This window comes from Bombus fervidus, chromosome 13, assembly GCF_041682495.2.
Source record: "Bombus fervidus isolate BK054 chromosome 13, iyBomFerv1, whole genome shotgun sequence".
In the NCBI taxonomy this organism is placed as follows: domain Eukaryota; kingdom Metazoa; phylum Arthropoda; class Insecta; order Hymenoptera; family Apidae; genus Bombus; species Bombus fervidus.
In genome coordinates this window covers 3,937,660-3,960,583 of record NC_091529.1, presented here as the reverse complement: position 1 = coordinate 3,960,583, position 22,924 = coordinate 3,937,660, and the positions used below count along the sequence as shown (strand labels likewise).

Genomic DNA, 22,924 nt, shown 5'->3' with positions numbered 1-22,924 from the left:
TGGAGAATGAGTGATATTTTACTACAGTTCGCTACAGTATATAGCACCGTGAATGAATAATACACATAGTATAGTAAGTTTGTAAAGTACTAAAGTAATGGGTGTTGCCTTTCGTAGCAATTAATGCTTGGACGAAGAAAGTATAAAAATGCTACCAAACAATTGCATAAATCTAATTTTAATACTCTTCAGTTTATCCTGTCGTTTTATATATGGTATAAAAGATACTTTTATTTTTTAATAGTTTAGTATCGCGATATTCACTTTGTTTAATGACTAACCGTTTGTGATTGTTTAATGTTGTTTATCCTCAAAAATAACAAATGTCAAATTGGAAAATATATTTACAAATCGATTACGATTATAACTAGCATTAATAACAATATTTAAATTCGTTTACAGGACAAAACCTCAACAATACTGTTACATGGTGTACAATATCTGATGCTGAACAGGATAAGTGCAAAGCATTTTCAAGAGCAGTTGATCGCGAAATAACATTTTTTGGGCGTAATTACATTTCTGTGCAATGCAAACAAGCATTTAATAAAGAAGGATGCATGGCTATGTTGGATCAAGAAAAAGCAGATATAACTACTTTAGATGCTGGTGAAATTTTCATGGCAGGACGTTATCATAGTTTAATTCCATTAATGCAGGAAATATATGAAAGTGGTGTCAATTATCAATATGCGGTAGCAGTTATTAAAAAAGGATCTTTACCAGATGTCCAGAGTTTACGTGATTTGAGGGGTAAAAAGGCTTGTTTTGCTGGTCTTGGGATGCTTGCTGGTTGGGTTATTCCAATTTATACAGTAAATATTATTTCTTTTTACTATATTTCTATATAACATATACTGTATTAACCAAAATCTGTCATTTTTCTGTTTTATACAGCTTATGAAAGAAGGTGGATTAGAAATTATAGATTGTAATAATCATGTTAAATCTACCATCAAATATTTTGGGCCCAGTTGTGCTGTAAATTCATTGATAGATAAATATAATCCGTTAGGTATGATTGATAATAACTTTACCTAATGTCCATATTCTTTATAGCAATTTTAAATTTTAGGTGATAATTCTGATCAATTATGTAAATTGTGTATTGGAAAGATACCTGGAGAAAGGTGTACAACTTCAGATCCATATGCAGGATATGAGGGAGCATTTAGATGTTTGGTAGAAGCAGGAGAAATTGCTTTCTTAGTAGACACGACTGTGGATGAGATGACATCAACAACATTTGACTTTAGTATGTTTTTAATTAAAGTGTTTTAATATTAAACTATATTACAATATTAATAACTAATATCAATTTTCTTAAGATTCTGTAAAGAAGGAGCAATTTGAATTACTTTGTCGAGATGGTACTCGTAAACCGATTAGCGAATACAAATATTGTAATTGGGGTATAGTTCCATCACGCGCTGTAGTTACATCGTCTGCTACAAAAATCGAAACCCGTCGATTATATCAGCGATTTTTAGATACAGCAGTTCAGGTACTACGCAGACATAACGCAAAAAATTCGACCGAATTTTATGACAATCGTTTCGAAAATCGGCCAGATTTTAATAATAGATTTAACAACACTGAATATGTTAATCCAAACGAATATAGCACAGATAACTTTGAAAATCGTAACGGGAATGAAAGAAGCTATAATGGAAATGATTTGAATACGTGGGATAACACAGAATCAACAAACATACAACCAATAGAGACTTTCAATTTATTTGAATCTGCACCTAAATATGGAATGCATCATAATTTGATTTTTTCTGTAAATACAATATTCTTTTTGACATTATTATTTCCTTTTTTAAGATAATTTTATTTTAAACTGTATAATTTTAGGACACAGCACGAGATTTCATGGAATTAAGTGAAAAAGAACAAGTGTACACTGGTTATTTAGGTAGATTCCTTGATGTAATATTAGAAATGCGACGTTGTCCCGTCAGCAAAATGACCCTATGTATTACGTCTGATCCAGAAATGGAAAAATGTATAAAAATGAAGGTAATGATTTAAAAAAATAAATATTATACCTCTAAATTAAATATAATTATTAATGTTCATTTTCATATTAGATAGCATTAAAGGCGCAATTGTTGAAGCCAGAATTAAATTGTCACAAAGGTTACAGTCAAATTCATTGCATGCAGGCTATACAAAGTGGGTATGTATATATGTGATATCGGAAAAGTTTGTGGATAAAATAGGAGAATTTAGTGTAAAATAAAATTCATTCTCTTTTTTTTTTAGAATTGCTGATGTGGCAGTATTAGACACCAGCGACGTATATACTGCTGGTTTACGCTTTGATTTGATTCCATTTATATCTGAAGTTTACAATTTACCTACACCAGAATATTATGTGGTTGCAGTGGCAAAAGAGGAGGATGACAACACAGATTTGACTTATCTAAAAAATAAGAACACTTGTCATACAGGAATCAATACAGCGGCAGGTTGGGTGTATCCGTTAGCATATCTTATCTCAAATACATGGATCAGGGGTTATGGTTGTGATTCAGTTCACGCTGCTGCAGAATATTTTAGTAAATCTTGCATTCCGGGTGCTCTTAGTACCGAATACAATACAGGTAATTGCAATTCTTGAACTAGGATTAATCGCAGGTCTGTGCAAAATTATATGCTGCATGTTAACTTATTGTAGGAGTGCCGTATGACAATATGTGTGATCTGTGCCACGGTGCCAGTTTCCAGTACTGTCGTAGAGATGCATCTGAAGATTATTATGGGTATACCGGTGCCTTTAGATGTTTAGTCGAGGGGGGCGGAGATGTAGCTTTTGTGAAGCACACAACAGTCGCAGAAAATACAGATGGAAAACGACGAGAAACGTGGGCACGTAATACTTTCACTAAAGATTTTGAATTGCTTTGCCCAGACGGCACTCGTCGACCAACAACCGATTACATACATTGCAATTTAGGAAAAGTGGCAGCGAATGCAATAGTTACACGTGGTGGATATTATGGATATAACGAGACACAAATAAACGCTTACATAAACTTGTTTATTTACGCCCAACAATTTTATGGCAGAAAAGAACAGGACGAATTTAGTTTTAGTATGTTTTACAGTCAGCCGCCTTATAGCGATTTGATTTTCCAAGACGCTACACAGCAGTTAGTAGTAATACCACCAGAAAAAAGAGAGTTTAGTGCGTATTTAGGCCCAGACTTTATGAGAGCTAGAAGAATTGTAGATTGTAATGCCGGTGCATCAGCTATAGAGCATTCGATAATAGCTACGATAGCTATGATTATATTTGCTTACATACTTAGTAGGTAAATAAGGTAAATTTCTTTTAACAGATGAACATATGTACATTCGATAAAAAAAACTTTTAGAAAATACATCTAGCTATATTTACTAGATTTTTAATCTTTGTATGAGATGTGTTCACAAAATTAATCATACTTTTCATATTTTACATACCGATTTATAGTTAAATGAATGAATGTGGTAACGTAACATATAGTTCTCGACTAAAGATTATTGTATAATCCGTCCATTTCTCGACATTTTAGATAAGTATAAAATGATATTTAACTGCTATTTAACTATATTTGCAGTATAACTGTACGTGTACCTTGCGCCGTCCATTAATATTTTTGTACGCATTGAATAAAGTTGTTTTATAGTACATTATAGTTACATCAATTATTTTCTCATTTCATTTAAAATTTTTCTTACTGATATACTGCGCGACTTTGCAGTCTTTTTGTCTTCGATCAGCCTTTCTTACGTATTATTAGAATTTGTTAATTCTTTAAGTTTCTTTTTTACTATTATGAATAAATGAATAATTAATCTTAGACTAGTTAGTATAGTGAAAAGATAGAAAAATAATATTAGTAAAAATATAAATAAAGACCTAAAGCAAATAATCGGACACCTAGCTTCTTAGGTAATGTAATTGTCGAACAATCCTTCAATGTTGATTTCATTGGCAACTCACGTGTACCTTTAAACTTTTTTATTCTGAATGTTTTACGTTGGTAAATGGCACTTTTTTGATTCGATGAAATAGACCTTTTTGGAATTTGATACTTTTGAGCAGATTTGCTTACCTTGATGTAACAAAAAATTATATATTAGTACCACGAAATAAATTTTCAAGCTAGAAAGATAAATATTTACTATAGAAAAATGGTTCTTATGTTCTACTTTATGTTTTATAGATTTAGGCTGCGCTAAGATATCAATGCGTCTCAAGCTTTTTATAGTTTTTCGTTTTTTCTTATGATGCCTCTGCAAATAAATATAGCATTTTATTTGTTGTTTATCTCCGAGTATTTGTTATTGATAAATTAAAAAAACACTTATCGAAAATACGACGATATGAAAGTATTCATTAGTATTTTACTTTTTTTATATTTTTCTTCTGTGTCAACGAATTATCGAAATTTCCTACAACTGTACTTTTTACTCTTCTAGGAGCGCACCAATAAGTTCTTCGTTTGTTACGATGGTTTTTGATAACAGATTTTGGCGTTATTTCGTGTCTATTATGTAGAAAATTATATTAGTGAGAATGAGGAAACTAGAAAAAACGGGAAAACGCTGTATTTACTCGAATTTCAACATCGTAGAACGGAAATTTAGAGTATTAATTTCGCCAATCGGCAGATTTTGCGGGGGAACTTGAAATTTTGTTCACGGTTACTGTTTGTTGGATCTATTACTAAGAAAGAATTGAAGTTTGCAAACATCTTTATTTTATGATCGCTTCACTGTCACCAATCAACATTTAACCCTAAGGTACATTTTTCTAAATTTTCTGTTGCTTTCACAATTTACATTACAGCTTCCCGAGTCTCGAGTTAGATAACAATTTTACGATTAAATTAACGATATGAACACGGATGTTTGTCAAGATAATGTACCAAGATTTGAAAAACTAGCGAAACCAAAAAAAAGAATCGATAAAACCAGTAACTACAATGCCTTCAATGTAAGTATCGTGAACATAAAGAAACACGAAGAATATTTCAGTTGTCTTAACGTTACAGGTAAAACGCGGAGCATTATCTTATCAAATTACGGATTCGTTAAACAAATTAGCTCAACCTAAACGAAAACCAGACACAAACGTATCTAATTTATCCAACTTTAGCGTTAAAAATTCTTCCATAAATACAGGTAGTTTAAAGAGAACCCTCCAAGCGTTACCTTCATTTTTTATCGAACCTTCATCAGTTCGAAAACCTCCTAAACTAAGTGCTTCAATGTATTATTTTGCTAATTTGCATTTTTAGACTGTTTAAAGTTTTTCTTTATTTCCTATCGCGAATTATTCGTTTAAATCTCCTTTATCGCTCGTAATCGCGGTCGTTTGTTAAAGACTGAGTGTAATTTTTGGAGAGTTCTCGTTCGCCAGTTTGAAAGAATCTTGAACGTATCAGATGTATATAAGCAAATGTCAAAATTTATTACTATAGAATTATGCAATTGTATAACAAATATTTCTCAGTGAAACAAGGACATCATAAATTGATAAATAGCAGCGAACAATCGAAGGACGCGCAAGAATCGAAGAAGAAGAGATTTTTACTGGATACTTATGCTCGTATCACTGCGGCTAGGAATAAAGGATGTTCAAAACGATTGCATGAACTCGCGAAACCGAAAAGTTACATGAGTCGTACCGAGCCATACGATGATTTCGAGAATTACTTGCAAATGATGAAAAAATGCAACGCGAAATCCACGTTTCAGAAAAGAAAGATAACTCATAATCCATAAACGATGTAATATAAAATAAAGAACGTCTACAAAATGTTTCGATGTTTACTAATTTCTATTTAACGCGGACATTTGCGTCGGCGAAAAACAAACGAAGGCTTGGTCTCTTTCAAAACCTGGCAGTCTCGATTCACGTAACACGGATACAATAAAGTCGCATAAAATGAAATAGCTATATCGAAAATGAGAAATTTAACGCAAAATCGTAACGCACAACGAAAAGTATCACCGTTAAGCATCTTAATATTCTTTTCTCCGTTGCTAAATTGAAGAAACATTTAACCTGTATAATGAGCTAAATTCGCAAAGGTGTCGTTGATAAAGGAGTTTATTTTCTATTCTTCTCTCGAAACTAATCCCATGTTATGAAGCATTCATGTAGAGATTAGAAACTAGGTCCTGAAAAGTTGTAAAAAATGGCTGTAAAACTAAAAAAGCCCGTAAGGAGCGTGGTTGCGAGAAAAGGTCAAATTACGAAGGAAACGAAGGAAACAGCAAGAAGCGGATCTCCTAGAGCAGCAGCTGGCAGATTAAGAAAAGTAGATAAGTCGAGACTCAAGGGGAAGTAAGCGTAATCTTTTTGTCAGCGTGTCGAATAGATAAAAATCTTTCTAACATTGTGACTTTTAGAAAAATTAAACGTAAATTACGATTGAAAGGATGGCTAGCGACACCGGCTGATTGGGCGCGTTTCAATGCCTGGGTGAAACTCAATGCTCTACCGAAAAAGCTTCCGAAACCTGAGCCTATAGTTAGTCGTAAATAAATTGTGGATATTTATGCATTTATTAAAAAAACAGATTTTTATTTTATACTTGATAATTTAATAGGCGAAACAAATGTTTATCTAAATATTATGCGAGAAATTCTAAATTTGAAATATTTGTACATACTTTTACATGTTACAACGTACAACATTCCTCAGGTTCGGCTATCAAAGCCATTATCTCAGCTAAAGAAAAGAATCAAAATGTTGTCCAAACCGAAGGAAAGAATCGACGAAAGCATTCACTGCAAATTAGACCTCACTATCTCGAAAGCGGCATTGAAAGCAGTTCCATCTAAGAGAACGATTTTGTTGTCTCTACCAAATATAAAACTGGTCGATTTTGGTCGAGTTTATTATAAGGTTTCACCAGCAGCATTAAACTACCAGCCGTCTCAAAGAATCATCGAGCTAAGCCTGCCCCGTGTCATTCTTCCCGAAGAATGCAAACCATCCAAATTGATGTTGCATGAGAAACGAGAGCTGGACGAAGACAGACTGAGGAAGTTGGCTTTAGCAAAGAAATTGCTCGATTGTCCTGAACAATTAACCAAAGAAGAAATAGAGGAGCTATTTACGCCTTATGGCATAAAACGAACTGCGCTTTCTTATCAAGTAAAATGAATTTATATCGCACGTGCATATGAATATTTGTACGTGTATATTCGAAGTAGCGCAACTTAAAGAAGTTTTTCAAAAGAAATTGTTTGTAAGCTTACGAAATAATTATTTGCGCGCTAAAACAGTATGTTGACGAAAAGAATAGATTCTGAAAAACAATGATCTAATACAGATTACTTTTGTAATTTTTAACGGTGACCACTTCTAAAATACATTTACATTAATTTCATGTCCACGTGCATATTCCATTCAACTTTCACGAATAAACACGGTAAACAGTTTTTTAATCTCTCGAATCGCTAGATTACGCCTTGGTTAAGTTTTCTGGCTGCACCACCGTATAAGACGATAAAAGATAAAAAGGACAAGCAGTCAAAAGCTTTTAAGAAGATGATAATCGAGGAAGGGGAGGAGAGAGGTAGAAGAGCTTTCGCTGAATACAGGAAAAAGGAAGAGGGTGAGAGAAGAGGAAAAAAGCGTAAGTCCGACGATACGAGAACAGAGAAATCTAAGAGCCGTGAGAATGGAAAAGCTACAGACGCGGAAGAAGGAGAGGAGGAAGTGAACAAAAGTGAAGAGGAAGAGCGGAAAGCTAAAAGAAGAAAACTCGAGAAACACGCTTGGAGATTCGCACCGCATCCATGCATAGATGATCCCACACGCATCACGAAAGCAGCTTTGAATGCTAAAGGTTTGCGGCGAAATTAATAAAAATTTAGTTGACGTTGACGAGCTTGTGTGTACGTTGTTGTTTGTTTCAGCATCCGCACGTATGGAAGAATTGGCCAAACCAAATATTCATAAAAGTAAGACTATTAGAACTGATGCTTTTACCGTGAAAAAAAGTGCTTTGACGGCCACAGCTTCTGGAAGAGTCGAATCTTTGGCGAAACCACCGAGACCTCGAAGTCCTATTGAAAAAAGACCGCCGCGTGAAAAAGATAAATATGGTAGACCGATATTCGAGATGCCTGTATGTTGATTTAAGTAAAAACCATTAAAAACTAAATCAATTTTTCTGAACATTTAGCCACGGAACCATTTATTGATTTTGTCGCAGGTTTACGGCAAAGTTTTACCAAAAACAAAGCCATACAAAATGGGCGAATGTCCAGAGCCGAAGAAGAAGCGGGTTGTTAAAAAGCGGCCGATTGATCCGATTATTTACAAAGCAACCTATGATCCTTGTATCTATCCAGACTTGGCAAAAAAGCAGAAAATGGAAAGGAAACGAGCTGAGAAATTATTGGGCAAAAAGCATCGTAGAAGGACAAAGCGGAGAAAGAAATTGGAAAGACCTGAAGAAGAAAGGGAAGAAGAAAAGGAAGATGAAGAAGAGAAAGGAGAAGAGAAAGAAGAAGAAAAAGAAGAAGGAGAAACGGACGAGGTAACTGAAGAAACTGAAGAAGGATAGAAAATGCAACTAAGAAATCTAGATAACGCGAAAATTATGTACAATAAAATTTACAATAAAAATAGAGAAATAAAAAGTAACAAAAAAAGACAGTGTTACGACCGTTCGCGGAGAGACGCGGTCGCAAGGAAAACGCGTCAGCGAGAGGCGTAAATTCTCGCTACGATTCGTATAATCGACGCCGCGAATTAGTCGTTCCCCTGTTTCGGTTAGGATAACAGAGGTGGTTCAATGAATTTAACACTGTGTTAACAGGTTAAAATATAGCGTGTATATTCAACAATAAATTGTATAATAATAAAAGCGTCACAAATTATTTCGCGATGAATACAGTTAATGCGTTACAGAAATTCGACCCGACTTTACGATATCTCTCAATGAATTCGTTAGACTAAGCAACTTTATTTTCAATTGTCAGACCTTTCGATGTATATCGTTTGACTCTTCAAATGAGATTGACTGCTCTTAGATCAATTCTTTGTCTTCTCGGGGAGACAATTCCCACTAGGCTCAGATCACGCCACCGCTTGTGCCGATGATCACCGTAGGCCACCTGCTTTGTTTAAATACAATAACAAACCGAAATCGACGTTTCTAGAATTCGCTGCTTGGCAACAACTATGCGCTCGTCGATACATTGTATATTTTTCGTCGATAAGACGATCTGCGACGCTGTAGGACCGCGAGCGACGATTAGAAATATACTAATATATATATATATACATATATATATATTTTTTTTTCGTTTTTTTCTTATCACTTATACGTAATAACAGATAGTTATGTAACTCTATGATATCGCAATACACATATTTGTATAAAAATGAGTTCCAGTAAATAAGGAAAAATAGTTTGAAAATACGGATACACGTGCGGGTATAAGTATTAGTAAAATACTAAATAAAATACTAAATAGTATTATAAAATATTTACCAATAAATATTTTTATGTTCAATTTTTCCAATTTTTCATCACCGATGAGTCTACGTAGTTTGCAATTTTATATTTTTCACGTTATAGATATTATAAATCACGTGATAAATACTTTTATTGACATTCAATAAATTAACGGTATTTAATTAAGCACTGTCAAAGAACAGATGTGCGATGGAACATATTAACATAATTATGATTAGCATTTTCCCTTCAACCGGAGTATGAAACGTCCCTCTTTCTGTCTTAGCCTGTATTGTCTCTTAATCATCGGCTATATAAGTAATCGTCCAATGGTTTAGTTGACTGATTTTCCTCGTTCACGGAAACAGCGATATTCATGAGACAAGAATTACTGTGAAACGAAAAGATGAAGCTACTGATTTTGTTTTATATCATCGGAATCGGTAACGTTTTATATTGCACGGCACATCCGGAAGCGGTAGCGTCAATTGGAAAAATCCGCGGCTCTATTCTAACTTCAAGGCTCGGAAAGGAGATTTATTCCTTCCGTGGCGTGAGATATGCCGAGCCTCCCACAGGAGAACGACGTTTTCAGGTGAGTTTCTCATTCTTGCCTCTATCGTAATTTTATTAATCCTGGAAACATCCTCGTTCGTGGACATTTGTCAAACTTATCGTCAGCCTTCAACTATGCAAACAAAGAGTACTTCGCGTATTTCCTTTTTGCGAGTATTTATGGCACATCGGTGGGAATAATCCTTACAATTTTCTCACAATACAGGTTGCCACTCCAGCAGCAGATTGGAACGATGTTTTCGATGCCTCCAAAGAAAGTTCTGCATGCCCAAATATTGACCATATCGACGTAATATCTGAAGATTGCTTGCATTTAAATGTCTATACTAAAAAAGTATGTCTTACTTTTTCTGGCTCGTCTACAGCGTGTTTAATTGATCAAGATATAAAATGTATATTTATGGAATATAATTGTTTAAACGTTGCAGCTGCCTTCGAAAAATGAAAATGTATCATTGCCAGTATTGGTATTCTTCCATCCAGGCAGTTTCTACCAGTTTTCCGCTCAGGACTTTGGTCCCGAATATTTGCTGGACCATGATATCGTTTTGGTTACTGTGAATTATCGCCTTGCCACGTTAGGTAATTTAGGCATCTAGGCATTTATAACACACGATATACCAGTTATCATTTTCCTTCTATTCTTTCCAATTATTTATTCTTCTATTCTGTCCACAGATATATAAAATGTATAAATATGGATTTCATAGGTTTTATAGCAACAGGCGATTCACTGGCTCCAGGAAATCTAGGTTTGAAAGATCAGGTAATAGCTCTTCGTTGGATTCAAAGGAACATCGTTGCTTTCGGAGGAGATCCAAACTCCGTGACCATCAGCGGCTGCAGCGTCGGAGGGCTCAGTACTTTCTTGCACATGTTATCACCAATGACCAAAAATCTATTTCAAAGGGTGATCGATATGAGTGGTTCCCTCTTACTCACGGAACCTTATCCAACCCACCAAAGAGATATCGCAGAAAAACAAGCGAAACTTTTGAATTGTCCCATTAACAGCACCGAAGATATGTTGGCTTGTCTCAGATCAAAGCCTGTAGCCAGCTTTACCAAGACTATATCTAAATTTATTGTTAGTTTATATCTAAGAGAAATGATTTCTTTCTTATAATTTAGTAGATACTTAGAGATGTTTAATACTTCTTACATTCCAGGAATGGCACAGAGATCCAACTTTGGCCTGGAAACCCGTCGTAGAACCGGAAGTTCCAGGAATGGAACGATTTCTACCAGCTCAACCTATCGATCTTATTCAACAAGGAAAGTTTCATCAAGTCCCAGTCATATTTGGAGTAACGAAAGATGAACTTGGTGGGATGGTCGTCGGTAAGTCGCGTAGTTGTTAAATTGAATCACAATTATAAAATAATCGAAGCTCTTCCCTAATTACGGATCGCTTGTTTCTTTTAGTATTCGAAAATATTACCAAAAACAATGGCATAGTATACCGAGATATGGACGAGAATTGGTATCACATAGCACCGATTAGTTTCATGTACGAACGTAACACGCCAAGATCGAAAAATATTAGTACAGAATTGCGGAAGTTTTATTTGAATGACGAACCACTCAGTTCGTCTAACAGAAATGATCTTGCTCATGTATGAACTGCTAAATTACTCTTTCTATTTAACAAATTCATCGTCGATACTGATAATCAAAGAAATTGTAAAATCAATTTGCAGCTCTATGGGGACAGCGTAATTACATTTCCACAATATCGTGGGGCGAAGCTAATAGCTGAAAACTCCAAAGCTCCGGTGTATTTTTATAAATTTACTCATCAAAGCCGTTATAGCTTTATAATGTGGAACGCTACGACACCCTATGGTAAGTTCACTCGATGATCAAGTTGAACGATTGATTACGCTGTTTTCTTATAATTCTAGGCATCGAGCATCAAGATGATATGCAATATTTATACTACATAAAAAGTAAATTTCCATATTTTAATAAAACTGCACCTGAAATTCCTATGGTGGAATTGTACACATCTATATGGTCCAGCTTCGTACAAACTGGTCAACCCATTCCAAAAGATAGGAATATAACGTGGGACAGGTTTGAAACCGAGAAAAATAACTACTTGGATATCAACTTGAATCCTACCATGAAGACAGGTTTCTATCCCGATAGAATGCAAGAATGGGAAAAATTATTTCCTCTATCCGCTGCATCGCAGAGCAAAACAACATAACGATGTAAAGACCGAACGGTTCTTTTTAAGGTAACGGTTCTTTATTAATTTTGTTTTAAGTGTTTCGAAGTAATTTAATAAACATATAGATCATTATTGATATTCATGATGAAATATGCTTCTCTTCCTATTTGGTAATGCCAAAGATACGAATCTGAAGAATCTTCAATCTGTATATAATTAGTTGTTGTAAATATTCATGCCTTTATTTGTTATCTTTTGTTTGGCGCTTATGTCACAAGTTTTGAGTTCCAACGTTTTTGATATCGTTACTTTTTGCAATGATAAATCTGTTATTGCAAAGATAGTCCGATATTTATATATACATATATACTATATATATATACTATAGTATAGTGATACTAAGTTATAATGAATGTGACATGCGCATGTAATTAAAAGGCGAGAATTGGTATTAATAAATGCACTTATTGCTGGTCAAGAAATATTATGGATATTTTCAACGACAAATAAAATGCGCCCCTATGTGGGAGTTTATAAAAGATGATATTTCCCAGGAAGGCACTTGGAATTCCCCACTTATTTACCTCGTTGCTCACGTATAAATTGTTCGCTTTTGCCTACTTGGTTATTCCGGTGCTTGTACGAGCACGGTCTATGTCAGCTAATTGACTTGTTTTCATCAATCTGCTTCTTCGTCCAAAGAGAAGGAATTTCCGACAAACAAAAAAGTAAGCTGCGAGTTCTAAGATGAGAGGCGTTTTGGTATTTCTTGTTTGTGTCACCGGCCTCGCTGTCGCTCAACAGTCGGTCACTGAACAACCGTTGGTCAGTGCTCCAATTGGGAAAATTCGTGGGTCTATTTTGACCTCTAGGCTCGGAAAAGAAATTTATTCGTTCCGTGGTATAAGATATGGCGAACCACCTGTTGGATCCCAACGTTTCCAGGTAAAAAATCCTTTAACTGGTTGTTATTATTAACTTATGCGTTATCCTTGTATAAAGAGCGTAGAAACAGTTTCTAAAAGCATAGTTTGCAAAACGTAAGATATGAAAATCGAGACTGGGTATTTTCATTAATGCCACGTACAATTACCCGAAGAATGTTTTAACAAGCTTCCTTATTTTAGCGCATTCGCGATATTATGCCACTGAATCATTTTTAACCAGTCGGCATATAAATTATCTCATTTTCACGATACAATGCAGAAGTAGAGCTATCAATTTCGTAAATCTTAAGAGATTAACAATAAATTGCATAATAATGAAACTATTATCATATGCGTGTTATATTTTTTATTTCATGTTTTTAAATTACTGTATAGCCTCCAATCCCAGCGAAAGATTGGCAAAACGTTTTCGACGCAACCGAAGAAGGACCCAGTTGCCCCCATGCTAACGGCATACAACAATCAGAAGATTGTCTACGCCTAAACGTGTACACCACCAAAGTAGGCATATATCACGCATATAAATATATCATGCGCAGTTAAACAATTTTAGAACTTTTGCAAGAAGGATACATTTCCAATTCTAGCTACCCTGTAGAAACGAAGATGTATCGAGACCAGTAATGATCTTCATACATCCAGGTGGCTTTAACGGTTTCTCAGGACAAAGTATAAACTTCGGGCCACAGTATCTGTTGGATAAAGATATCGTTTTGGTTACAATTAATTATCGTCTCGGGACGTTAGGTAACTTGAAATAAATCAGAGAAGTAATTGCGGGAGCTTTGTGAAAAGATTTGAAATTAAAGAATGATTAAATTATTACGAAATTGTTATTTATTTCGTAAATATAAAAAGAAATAATTACTAATACAAACCGAATTTCCTTTACAATTTGCTATACCTCATTTCGTCTTACAGACCTTGTTTTCGAAAAAGCTCCACAATTAGAACGTACAAAGTCAATTTACTCGCGTTAGGAATTTGCTAATACAAATTCGAATTATTTCAGGTTTCTTGAATACCGGTGACAGTGCAGCACCAGGTAACATGGGTCTAAAGGATCAAGTCGCAGCTTTCCATTGGGTTCAAAGAAACATCGCTGCTTTTGGTGGCAATCCAAACTCCGTCACTCTATGCGGTTATAGCGCAGGAAGTTTCAGTATTATGTTGCATTTGGTGTCTCCAATGTCTCGCAATCTTTTTCACAGAGCTATCGCGATGAGTTCTTCGGCTATAAAACTAAATGTTTATTCCGGAATATCGCAACATGGACAAATGCAGCTAGCTCAAAGACAGGCACGATTATTGGATTGCCCTACTGATTCGACTAGTGCTATGGTGCGCTGTTTTCGCTCAAAACCTGCAGAAAACTTCACAGACACATTACGCGACTTATATGTGCGTTTCATATAACAATATAGATCCAGCGTGTAAAAATCTGAGCAACTAGGAACATTAATGATATTATATTTTTGACAGGATTGGCGTGGAAATCCCATTGTGCTCTGGTCACCAGCTGTAGAACCGGCAGTTCCTGGTATCGAAAGGTTCCTGTCTGAACAGCCATACGACGCGATAAAGCAAGGAAGATTCTACCAAGTTCCTTTAATGATGGGAGTTACGGAAGACGAATTTGGAGGTGTAGCTGCTTGTGAGTATTCGAATTAAGATATTTTGCATAAACATATTATAAAGATATGAAAATTGAGTATATCCAATTGTTTTATTGAATTGCGCAGTGTATGAAAATGCCACATTAAGAGGTAATTCTCTGTACCCTGAGTTGAACGATAATTGGAATACTCTCGCTCCGATCATATTTATGTACGAACGTAATACATCGCGATCGAATTACGTTAGTAGGGAATTACGCAAATTCTATTTCAACGATCAGCCACTTAGCTCGGCTAGCTACAGAAAGCTCGGTGATGTACGTATTAAATTCTCTTCGTGCTCTAATTGTAATTCGTTTCCCATTGAAATCATAAAAAAATATCAAATCTTTTTCAGATATATGGTGATGCTATAACTAAATTTCCTATGTACCGAGGAATCAAGTTATTCGCTACGTATTCGAAATTGCCGGTATACTTTTATAAATTTTCGTTCCAAGGACGATACAGCTTTTATATGTTGAACGCCACTACACCATATGGTAAAACTGTTTACTCTTCATTTGTCTGGAAACTCAATGAGGACCGTATTTTAAACGTTTTACGTGTCCCTCAGGTGTATGTCATCATGACGATCTGCAGTATCTTTTCTTCATGAAGAGCCGCTTCCCATACTTCAACAGCGACGCACCAGAGATCCCTATGGTGGAAATTTCTACCAGCATATGGTCGAACTTTGTTATAAATGGCGAACCTATCCGTAAACACGATGGCCAACTCAGGAATGTAAGATGGGGTAGATTGGTACCCGAGCATAACAATTTCCTGGAGCTGAATCTTCATCCATCGATCAAAACTGAGTTCTTTCCTGAAAGAATGCGAGAATGGGAAAGATTGTTCCCTGCACCCTAAATCTCAAATGCGATGAACATTACGCGAGTGCAAAATCAATGGCTATTATTATTTTTCTCAATCAACTTAGAATGTGTAAATGAAATATGAGAAATATCTTATTATTTCTTAATAGCATTACTGTATATAATTTAATACAAATTACTCGTACAGAAAGTTTAACGAATTTAAAGCGTTTTAATGACAGAAAATTCGCGGCTTTTAGATACATAGGTCAAAAATATACGTTTATGTGAACTTCAAATTTTCATTAACAGCCGAGTATTTTTTGATTTTTTCCTTTTGATAATTTGGAAGATACGAATCGTGAAACCTTGTTACGATAATATGAACATAACTATCTGTTTGTCGAAGCATATTCGCTATCGTTTGTTTGATTTTTCATGCTATGAGTGTTGAGTTCACAATATTTATATTGATTTTTTGCAACAATACATTTATTATTAGAGAGACAGTTTACATAATATAGCGATTACTATAACAAAAATGCATGCAATTAAAAGATAAAAATATTAATGAATACAAAATGTTAATCAAGAAATATTATGATTGGCTTGATTGACTAATAAAGGGTGTGGAAGTTTATTGAAGATTATATTGCTCAGAGAGGAAACCGGGTTTCCCCACTCATTTTCCTCAAAGCTGTCGTATAAAATGTGTGCATTTGTCAGCTGATACTGCAGTGCCCGCACGAACACCGTTGAAATTGGCTAACCGAATTGACTTGATCTTATCAATTTGCTTTTTCGTCTAAAGAGAAGAAAGTTCCAACAAGTAAAGCAGTAAGCTGCGAGTTCTAAGATGAGAGGCATTCCGGTATTTCTTCTTTGTATCACTGGTCTTGCTATCGCTCAACAGTCGACCGCGGAACAACCTTTGGTCACTGCTCCAATTGGAAAAATTCGTGGGTCTATTTTGACTTCTAGACTTGGAAGAGAAATTTATTCGTTCCGTGGTATAAGATATGGCGAACCACCTGTTGGATCTCAACGTTTCCAGGTAAAAAATTCTTTAATTGGTTGTTATTATTAACTTATGCGTTATCCTTGTATAAAGAGCGTAGAAACAGTTTCTAAAAGCATAGTTTGCAAAATGTAGGGCATGGAAATCGAGACTAGGTATTTTCATTAATGTCACGTACAATTACTCGAAGAATGTTTTAACAAGCTTCCTTAGTTTAGCGCATTCGCGATATTATGGCACTGAATCATTTTTAACAAGCCGCCCTACAAATTATTTCATTTTCACGATACAATATACATAAGTAAAGTTACCAATTTCGCACATCCTAAGAGATTAAGCACAAATAGCGTGATTCTTAACTACATAGTTGATAACTTTCATTAATTATATAATAAATAAAACTGTTATGATATGTGCGTTATATTTGTTATTTCGTGTTTTTAAATTACTGCATAGCCTCCAATCCCAGCGAAAGATTGGCATAATGTTTTCGACGCAACCGAAGAAGGACCCAGTTGTCCTCAACCTAATGGCACACTAGTATCGGAAGATTGTCTACGTCTAAACGTGTATACTACCAAAGTAGGTAGCGAATTATACCAAATTAACGTGCATAGTTAAATGATTTTAGAATCTTTGCATTAAGAATCCATTTACAATTCTAGCTACCGTGTAAAAGCGAGAACGTATCGAGACCGGTAATGATCTTCATACATCCAGGAGGTTTTTACAGTTTCTCAGGACAAAGTATCAACTTTGGACCACAGTATCTGTTGGATAAAGATATTGTTTTGGTTACAATAAATTATCGCCTTGGGGCGTTAGGTAATTTGAAATAAACCAAGGAAGTAATTAAGGAGCTTCCTGCCAAAGCTATCAACTTACTCGATTCGAATTTTCTTAGGATTAGGAAGCTCCTTAGAAGTAGGAAACTCCTCAATTAGAATATGATGAGTCAATCCACTCCTATTACTTGGATTGAAACTTATTTGACTGATTACATGAAAACATAAATTGAAATTATTTCAGGTTTCTTGAGTACCGGTGATGCTGCAGCACCAGGTAACATGGGTTTAAAGGACCAAGTTGCAGCTTTCCGTTGGGTTCAAAGAAACATCGCTGCCTTTGGTGGCAATCCAAACTCTGTCACTCTATGCGGTGATAGCGCAGGAAGTTTCAGTATAATGTTGCATATGGTGTCACCAATGTCCCGAAATCTATTTCACAGAGGTATCCTGATGAGTTCTTCGGCTATAGGACTAGAAGTTTATTCGGGAATATCGCAACATGGGCAAATCCAATTGGTTCAGAAGCAGGCACGACTATTGAATTGCACTACTGAATCGACCAGTGCTATGGTAGAATGCTTGCGGTCGAAACCCGTAGAAAACTTTATAGTCACGTTGGGTTCCTTATTTGTACGTTTTGTATATCAATATAAACCTGGCATATAAAAATCTTGTCAAGTGTAAGTATTAATTATTTTTTTTTAACAGGATTGGTACGCAACTCCCATTTTGTTGTGGACACCCGCTGTAGAACCGAAAGTTCCCGGTGTTGAAAGGTTCTTGTCCGTACAACCGTACGACGCGATAAAGCAAGAGAGATTCTATCAGGTTCCTTTAATGATGGGAGTTACGGAAGAAGAATTTGCCGGTATAATTGCGTGTGAGTATTCGAATTAAGATATTTTGCATAAATATATTATAAAAATATGAAAATTGAGCATATCCAATTGTTTCATTAAATTGCGCAGATTATGAAAATGCAACACAAGAAGGTAATTCTGTGTACCCTGAGTTGAACGATAATTGGAATACTCTCGCTCCGATCGTATTTATGTACGAACGTAATACGTCGCGATCGAATTACATTAGTAGGGAATTACGGAAATTCTACTTCAACGATCAGCCAATTAACTCGGCCAACGGCAAGAAGCTCGGTGAAGTACGTATCAAATTCTCTTTATCCTTGAATTCTAGCTTGTTTTCCATTGAAATCGTGAAAAAAATATCAAATCTTTTTCAGATATACTGTGATTCTATAATTACATTCCCTATGTACCGAGCAGCCAGATTATTGGCGACGCATTCGAAATTGCCGGTATACTTTTATAAATTTGCATTCCAAGGACGATATAGCTTTTATATGTTGAACGCCACTACACCATATGGTAAAACTGATTACTCTTCATTTGTTTAGAAACACAATGAGGACCATATTTTAAACGTTTTACGTGTCCTTCAGGTGTATGTCATCAGGACGATCTGCAGTATCTTTTCTTCATAAAGAGTCGTTTCCCATACTTTAACAGCGATGCACCAGAGATCCCTATGGTGGAAATTTCTACCAGCATATGGTCGAACTTTGTTATAAATGGCGAACCTATCCGTAAACACGATGGTCAACTGAGGAATGTAAGGTGGGACAAATTTGTACCCGAGCAAAACAATTTCTTGGAATTGAATCTTCATCCATCGATCAAAACTGAATTCTTCCCTGAAAGAATGCGAGAATGGGAAAGATTGTTTCCTGAACCATCAGTCCAAAAGACAGTGAAACATTAAACCCATAAGTAAGTATTTATTAATATTTTTAAAGAATTGTAAATATTAGCGGATATTTTTAGTGCAAGTTACAAGTACAATAAGATGCGGTGATCCTTTTTTTCTTTGATGAAATTAGAATATATAAATAAACCATGAAGAACGTATTACTATTTCTCGATTATCACTTTGCGGGATAATTAAATATAAATCATTCGTACAAAAAGTTTAACGAATTAGAAGTCCTTTAATTACAGAAAATTTGCGGCTTTTAAGTACATAGATTAATAAAATACGTTTATGTGAACTTTTATATTTTTAGATCTGATGGTTAGAGTTTCACCATGGTTTCGCTGAGTCCTAAAACTTTTTACCTTGAGATGGATTCTTTATCCCGTGAGGAAGTTCGGTTACCTAAAATTAATGATATGTAGCAATAAATGATATTATCGTTTTTTAAGAAATGCTATTTGTAAACAAAAGATTGTGGCAAGTTTTTCTTACACGACAATGCGAAAAATATTTGCCAGAAATCCCACTAACTCCACTGGACACTGCAAGATGTATCGTTGTTTGCGCGCCCTGTTCGGTTATTTTGGAAAATGTGTTCAGCAAAAAATGTAATCCCCAAGAAGTGGAGGCGGGACACTTTTCCAGATTCCAGTGCTTATTAGACCAGGATGAAAAAAATTGGCTGTCACGCCAAAAACTTCAAGACGTCGTGCTAATTCTAGTGTATACACGATGTTTGCATATTTGAAAATATAGTATAAACAGCCAGGCAAGAGTGTCGTTGGATTTACATTATTTAAATTTAACCTCACTAAGTAATACAGTCCCGATACAACAACAATTATTCAAATTGGTTTCGATCGTTTCAGTAAGTCTGCAAAATAATTCTACAAGTAGTATCTTAGGATGAAGATGGAAATCGTTAAAAAAGAAATTGTCGTACCGATCAAAAGATGTGTGAATAAGAATGAACTATAGTGATTTGTTCCCATAGTCCTCGGGATTATATTGAATATTGTGCGTTCGAGTAAATATGTTAAAACAGCTGTTGAGTATCTTAGCCGAAGGATGGATTAGAACATATGTTTAGGTAACAGGACGTAACAGTTATATTATTGCGAAATATATATGGATCATAATTAACATTGTTTTTTAAATAAAGAGTATTTCTTTAAATATTATAATCATATACATTTATAAATATAAAGTACAATTTTGAATTCATAACCTATTATTCAAAGAAAGATATATTAAATTATCCAGTGATCATAAAGCTTTAAAATCAGAATACAGTGTGTTCGTGGTATTGCAAATTAAAATAAGGCATCGTTATTCAATAATAATGTTGTCAAAGATTTTGTTCGATAAGTTTCTCTTTAGGATTAAACGTGTTACCGCTAATCACGTATATATGTATATTTCATTTTCGAACTATCAGGAATCAGAAATCAAGACATCATTTTCACGGAATTGTCAAGATCTATCGAGTCATAGAAACACATATATAAAGTTTTTTTGAACATTACTAATTCCAGACTAGGTAGAAGTAAATAATCAGATTACTCTACATGTGAAAATAAGTCGGAAATGTAGAATAAAATTTATTAACAAGACGGTTTGTTTCCGAGAAAAATAAATTTTCAAATTTATCATATGTGTACACTAGGACAATACTTAATTAACACTAGAACTACCACACCAGTCAAACTGACTGGTTTGATAACTTTATTTTAAAATTCCTACTTCATATTATATTTTTTCTCCGCAATGATGTAATGACTTTTTCAGGGATAGCTAAAGGAATAATATAATAAACTTTAATTTTCTTCTATTCATTTAAAATAAAAATAATTTTGTATCATGGCTACTTATACCAGTACTAGTCAAATTAACCGATCATTCTGTAGAGCACAGTCGTTAGAATAAGACCTGATTTCTCATTTTATAAAGCAATATTTTACAAGCCTTGAAAATGAATAAACAATTGGAAGCATCCGAATTGTTGCAAAAACCGAAAAAGATACCAATGGAATGCTCTGATACTGAGGATAGTGAATTTTCTGATATCGAGGATGGTGAATTCTCCGAGTATGAAGAAAGTGAACCAGAGGAAAAAAAAATTGAAATTTGTAGTGATAACAGTAATAGTGACATTAATAGCAAAGAAAATGAAGCCTCAGAAAGTAAGCCAGAGAAAATTTTGAATATATGCGAAAGAAGTCGTACTCGGGTGCTTTCAAGTTCTGAAAATGAAACTGAAAATGTACAAGCTAGTCCAAATGAAAGAATTCAAGAAGGGTCAGCTTCTGAGAGATTATCCTTGCACAATACATTCGAAGACACATCCGGTCCCACAGGATATGCAAAAAGAAATATCATGAAAGATAAAGTAATTAGCGCATTTTCCCTATTAATTGACAGCCATATATTGCAACGTATAATATTTTGCACCGAATCAAAAGCCTCTCGAGTTTTGGATAAAAAATGGACCCTTACAGAAACAAAATTAAAAGCATTCCTTGGAATATTGTACGCAAGGGGAGCATATGAAGCGAAAAATTTGAAACTTTCATATTTGTGGAATACAAAATGGGGACCAAGCTTCTTTTCCAGCACAATGAGTCGGAATGAGTTTGTTGAAATATTGAAATTTATTCGATTTGAAGAGGAAGATGATAGAAGTCAACGTTTGAAAAATGACAAATTTGCACTAATATCAACCGTATGGGATAAGTTTATTGAAAACAACCAGAATTGCTATAAACCCGGTGCAAACATTACAATAGAAGAGCAACTTTTTCCAACCAAAGCCAGATGCAGTTTTAAGCAACATTTATCGAATAATTCTGACAAATTCGGAATTAAATTTTGGCTGACATTTGATGTTCAAACAAAGTATGTTGTAAATGGATTTCCTTATTTAGGAAAAAGCGAAAAGGGCCTACCTGAAACGGCCGAATTTTATAATAAAAAAAAATTTGACCAAATGACAAAAAAATATAGCGTGAAGTTTGAATCAAGAAGATGGTCACTTCAAGTATTTTTTATTATTCTAGATTTAGCTGGCATAAATGCCTGGATTTTATATAAGGAAACCACAGGTGAGCAGATATCCAGAAAAGATTTTATGTTTCAATTAGCAGATGAACTCGTCGCTGGCAATGAAAAATCACGGATAGGACAAAGAGTATCTGAGATCCAAAGTACATCAAAGTACTCACCTTATCCACGTAAATCCTGTCAAATAGGGTACTGTAATAATAATAAGACAAATGCCATTTGCGATCTTTGTCAAAAACATGTATGTGGAAAATGCACGCAGAAGAAACTTTACGTTTGTAAGAAATGTGACGAATGATAACTTTTGTACCTAATAATTTAAGTTATATTTGTATTTTATTATTTTATACTACACTTATTACGCTTATTATTATATTATACTTCTTATATTTACCAGTAGAAATTTATTTTAATGTTCTTGTTACCAAAGATTTTACTAAATATTACTAAATATTCTTCATTATTGTACTTATTGTTATTATTATAGTTATTATATAGTTTTTATGATCTCAGAACATGGAGTTCCCTTTGTAAGATAATAATAAATCAATAAATATAAAAATATTCTACTATTATGTATTTTTTACAGACCAGTTATTTTGGTTGATTTTAGTAGAGATAACTACGTCTTAAA

General features: G+C 34.5%; 7 protein-coding genes across 7 annotated transcripts; 6 read left to right on the top strand and 1 right to left on the bottom strand.

Moving 5' to 3' along the window:
* Positions 1–5: 5 nt before the first annotated feature.
* Positions 6–3,682, top strand: Tsf2 (transferrin 2). Its single transcript, XM_072015486.1, has 9 exons — positions 6–215; positions 403–815; positions 898–1,015; positions 1,076–1,255; positions 1,329–1,786; positions 1,861–2,025; positions 2,097–2,185; positions 2,272–2,612; positions 2,687–3,682. The coding sequence occupies exons 1-9, from the start codon at positions 149–151 to the stop codon at positions 3,325–3,327; spliced, it is 2,472 nt and encodes an 823-aa protein (XP_071871587.1). The 5' UTR covers positions 6–148; the 3' UTR covers positions 3,328–3,682.
* On the bottom strand, positions 3,031–4,756 carry LOC139993618 (uncharacterized). Its single transcript, XM_072015528.1, has 5 exons — positions 4,613–4,756; positions 4,406–4,544; positions 4,180–4,290; positions 3,914–4,109; positions 3,031–3,824 (listed from the first exon to the last, which is right to left on the bottom strand). The coding sequence occupies exons 1-5, from the start codon at positions 4,624–4,626 to the stop codon at positions 3,781–3,783; spliced, it is 504 nt and encodes a 167-aa protein (XP_071871629.1). The 5' UTR covers positions 4,627–4,756; the 3' UTR covers positions 3,031–3,780.
* Positions 4,757–4,873: 117 nt separating this feature from the next.
* Positions 4,874–5,784, top strand: LOC139993840 (uncharacterized). Its single transcript, XM_072015923.1, has 3 exons — positions 4,874–4,993; positions 5,052–5,181; positions 5,513–5,784. The coding sequence occupies exons 1-3, from the start codon at positions 4,895–4,897 to the stop codon at positions 5,782–5,784; spliced, it is 501 nt and encodes a 166-aa protein (XP_071872024.1). The 5' UTR covers positions 4,874–4,894.
* A 26-nt stretch (positions 5,785–5,810) lies between these two features.
* LOC139993623 (uncharacterized) lies at positions 5,811–8,640 on the top strand. Its single transcript, XM_072015536.1, has 6 exons — positions 5,811–6,349; positions 6,415–6,535; positions 6,710–7,165; positions 7,475–7,862; positions 7,933–8,144; positions 8,232–8,640. The coding sequence occupies exons 1-6, from the start codon at positions 6,201–6,203 to the stop codon at positions 8,583–8,585; spliced, it is 1,680 nt and encodes a 559-aa protein (XP_071871637.1). The 5' UTR covers positions 5,811–6,200; the 3' UTR covers positions 8,586–8,640.
* A 1,123-nt stretch (positions 8,641–9,763) lies between these two features.
* On the top strand, positions 9,764–12,370 carry LOC139993600 (esterase FE4-like). Its single transcript, XM_072015500.1, has 8 exons — positions 9,764–10,077; positions 10,264–10,392; positions 10,487–10,640; positions 10,769–11,145; positions 11,228–11,399; positions 11,484–11,674; positions 11,759–11,903; positions 11,963–12,370. The coding sequence occupies exons 1-8, from the start codon at positions 9,889–9,891 to the stop codon at positions 12,268–12,270; spliced, it is 1,665 nt and encodes a 554-aa protein (XP_071871601.1). The 5' UTR covers positions 9,764–9,888; the 3' UTR covers positions 12,271–12,370.
* Positions 12,371–12,872: 502 nt separating this feature from the next.
* On the top strand, positions 12,873–19,700 carry LOC139993839 (uncharacterized). Its single transcript, XM_072015922.1, has 17 exons — positions 12,873–13,179; positions 13,557–13,682; positions 13,769–13,928; positions 14,194–14,582; positions 14,664–14,835; positions 14,924–15,114; positions 15,195–15,339; positions 15,414–15,706; positions 16,496–16,708; positions 17,129–17,254; positions 17,338–17,497; positions 17,702–18,090; positions 18,169–18,340; positions 18,429–18,619; positions 18,701–18,845; positions 18,920–19,247; positions 19,541–19,700. Exons 1-16 carry the CDS (start codon positions 12,982–12,984, stop codon positions 19,237–19,239), a joined length of 3,390 nt encoding a protein of 1,129 aa, XP_071872023.1. The 5' UTR covers positions 12,873–12,981; the 3' UTR covers positions 19,240–19,247; positions 19,541–19,700.
* An 848-nt stretch (positions 19,701–20,548) lies between these two features.
* On the top strand, positions 20,549–22,714 carry LOC139993608 (uncharacterized). Its single transcript, XM_072015514.1, has one exon. It carries the CDS (start codon positions 21,203–21,205, stop codon positions 22,586–22,588), a length of 1,386 nt encoding a protein of 461 aa, XP_071871615.1. The 5' UTR covers positions 20,549–21,202; the 3' UTR covers positions 22,589–22,714.
* Positions 22,715–22,924: the final 210 nt, after the last annotated feature.

Bases quoted from the DNA above. Each gene is read 5' to 3' on its own strand.
- LOC139993618 (XM_072015528.1), bottom strand. The intron at 4,291-4,405 runs GTAAAATACTAA...ATTTATTTGCAG, and splicing joins AGAAGAAAAATATAAAAAAA to AGGCATCATAAGAAAAAACG. The intron at 3,825-3,913 runs GTCTTTATTTAT...TATTCATAATAG, and splicing joins TGTCCGATTATTTGCTTTAG to TAAAAAAGAAACTTAAAGAA.
- LOC139993623 (XM_072015536.1), top strand. From the start codon at position 6,201: ATGGCTGTAAAACTAAAAAAGCCCGTAAGGAGCGTGGTTGCGAGAAAA. The intron at 7,166-7,474 runs GTAAAATGAATT...TCGAATCGCTAG, and splicing joins GAACTGCGCTTTCTTATCAA to ATTACGCCTTGGTTAAGTTT. The intron at 7,863-7,932 runs GTTTGCGGCGAA...TGTTTGTTTCAG, and splicing joins AGCAGCTTTGAATGCTAAAG to CATCCGCACGTATGGAAGAA.
- Tsf2 (XM_072015486.1), top strand. From the start codon at position 149: ATGCTACCAAACAATTGCATAAATCTAATTTTAATACTCTTCAGTTTA. The intron at 1,787-1,860 runs GTAAATACAATA...GTATAATTTTAG, and splicing joins ATCATAATTTGATTTTTTCT to GACACAGCACGAGATTTCAT. The intron at 2,613-2,686 runs GTAATTGCAATT...AACTTATTGTAG, and splicing joins TAGTACCGAATACAATACAG to GAGTGCCGTATGACAATATG.
- LOC139993840 (XM_072015923.1), top strand. From the start codon at position 4,895: ATGAACACGGATGTTTGTCAAGATAATGTACCAAGATTTGAAAAACTA. The intron at 4,994-5,051 runs GTAAGTATCGTG...TTAACGTTACAG, and splicing joins GTAACTACAATGCCTTCAAT to GTAAAACGCGGAGCATTATC. The intron at 5,182-5,512 runs GTAGTTTAAAGA...AATATTTCTCAG, and splicing joins AAATTCTTCCATAAATACAG to TGAAACAAGGACATCATAAA.
- LOC139993608 (XM_072015514.1), top strand. From the start codon at position 21,203: ATGAATAAACAATTGGAAGCATCCGAATTGTTGCAAAAACCGAAAAAG.
- LOC139993600 (XM_072015500.1), top strand. From the start codon at position 9,889: ATGAAGCTACTGATTTTGTTTTATATCATCGGAATCGGTAACGTTTTA. The intron at 10,078-10,263 runs GTGAGTTTCTCA...CTCACAATACAG, and splicing joins CAGGAGAACGACGTTTTCAG to GTTGCCACTCCAGCAGCAGA. The intron at 11,146-11,227 runs GTTAGTTTATAT...CTTACATTCCAG, and splicing joins AGACTATATCTAAATTTATT to GAATGGCACAGAGATCCAAC.
- LOC139993839 (XM_072015922.1), top strand. From the start codon at position 12,982: ATGAGAGGCGTTTTGGTATTTCTTGTTTGTGTCACCGGCCTCGCTGTC. The intron at 13,683-13,768 runs GTAGGCATATAT...TTCCAATTCTAG, and splicing joins TAAACGTGTACACCACCAAA to CTACCCTGTAGAAACGAAGA. The intron at 15,115-15,194 runs GTACGTATTAAA...AATCTTTTTCAG, and splicing joins GCTACAGAAAGCTCGGTGAT to ATATATGGTGATGCTATAAC.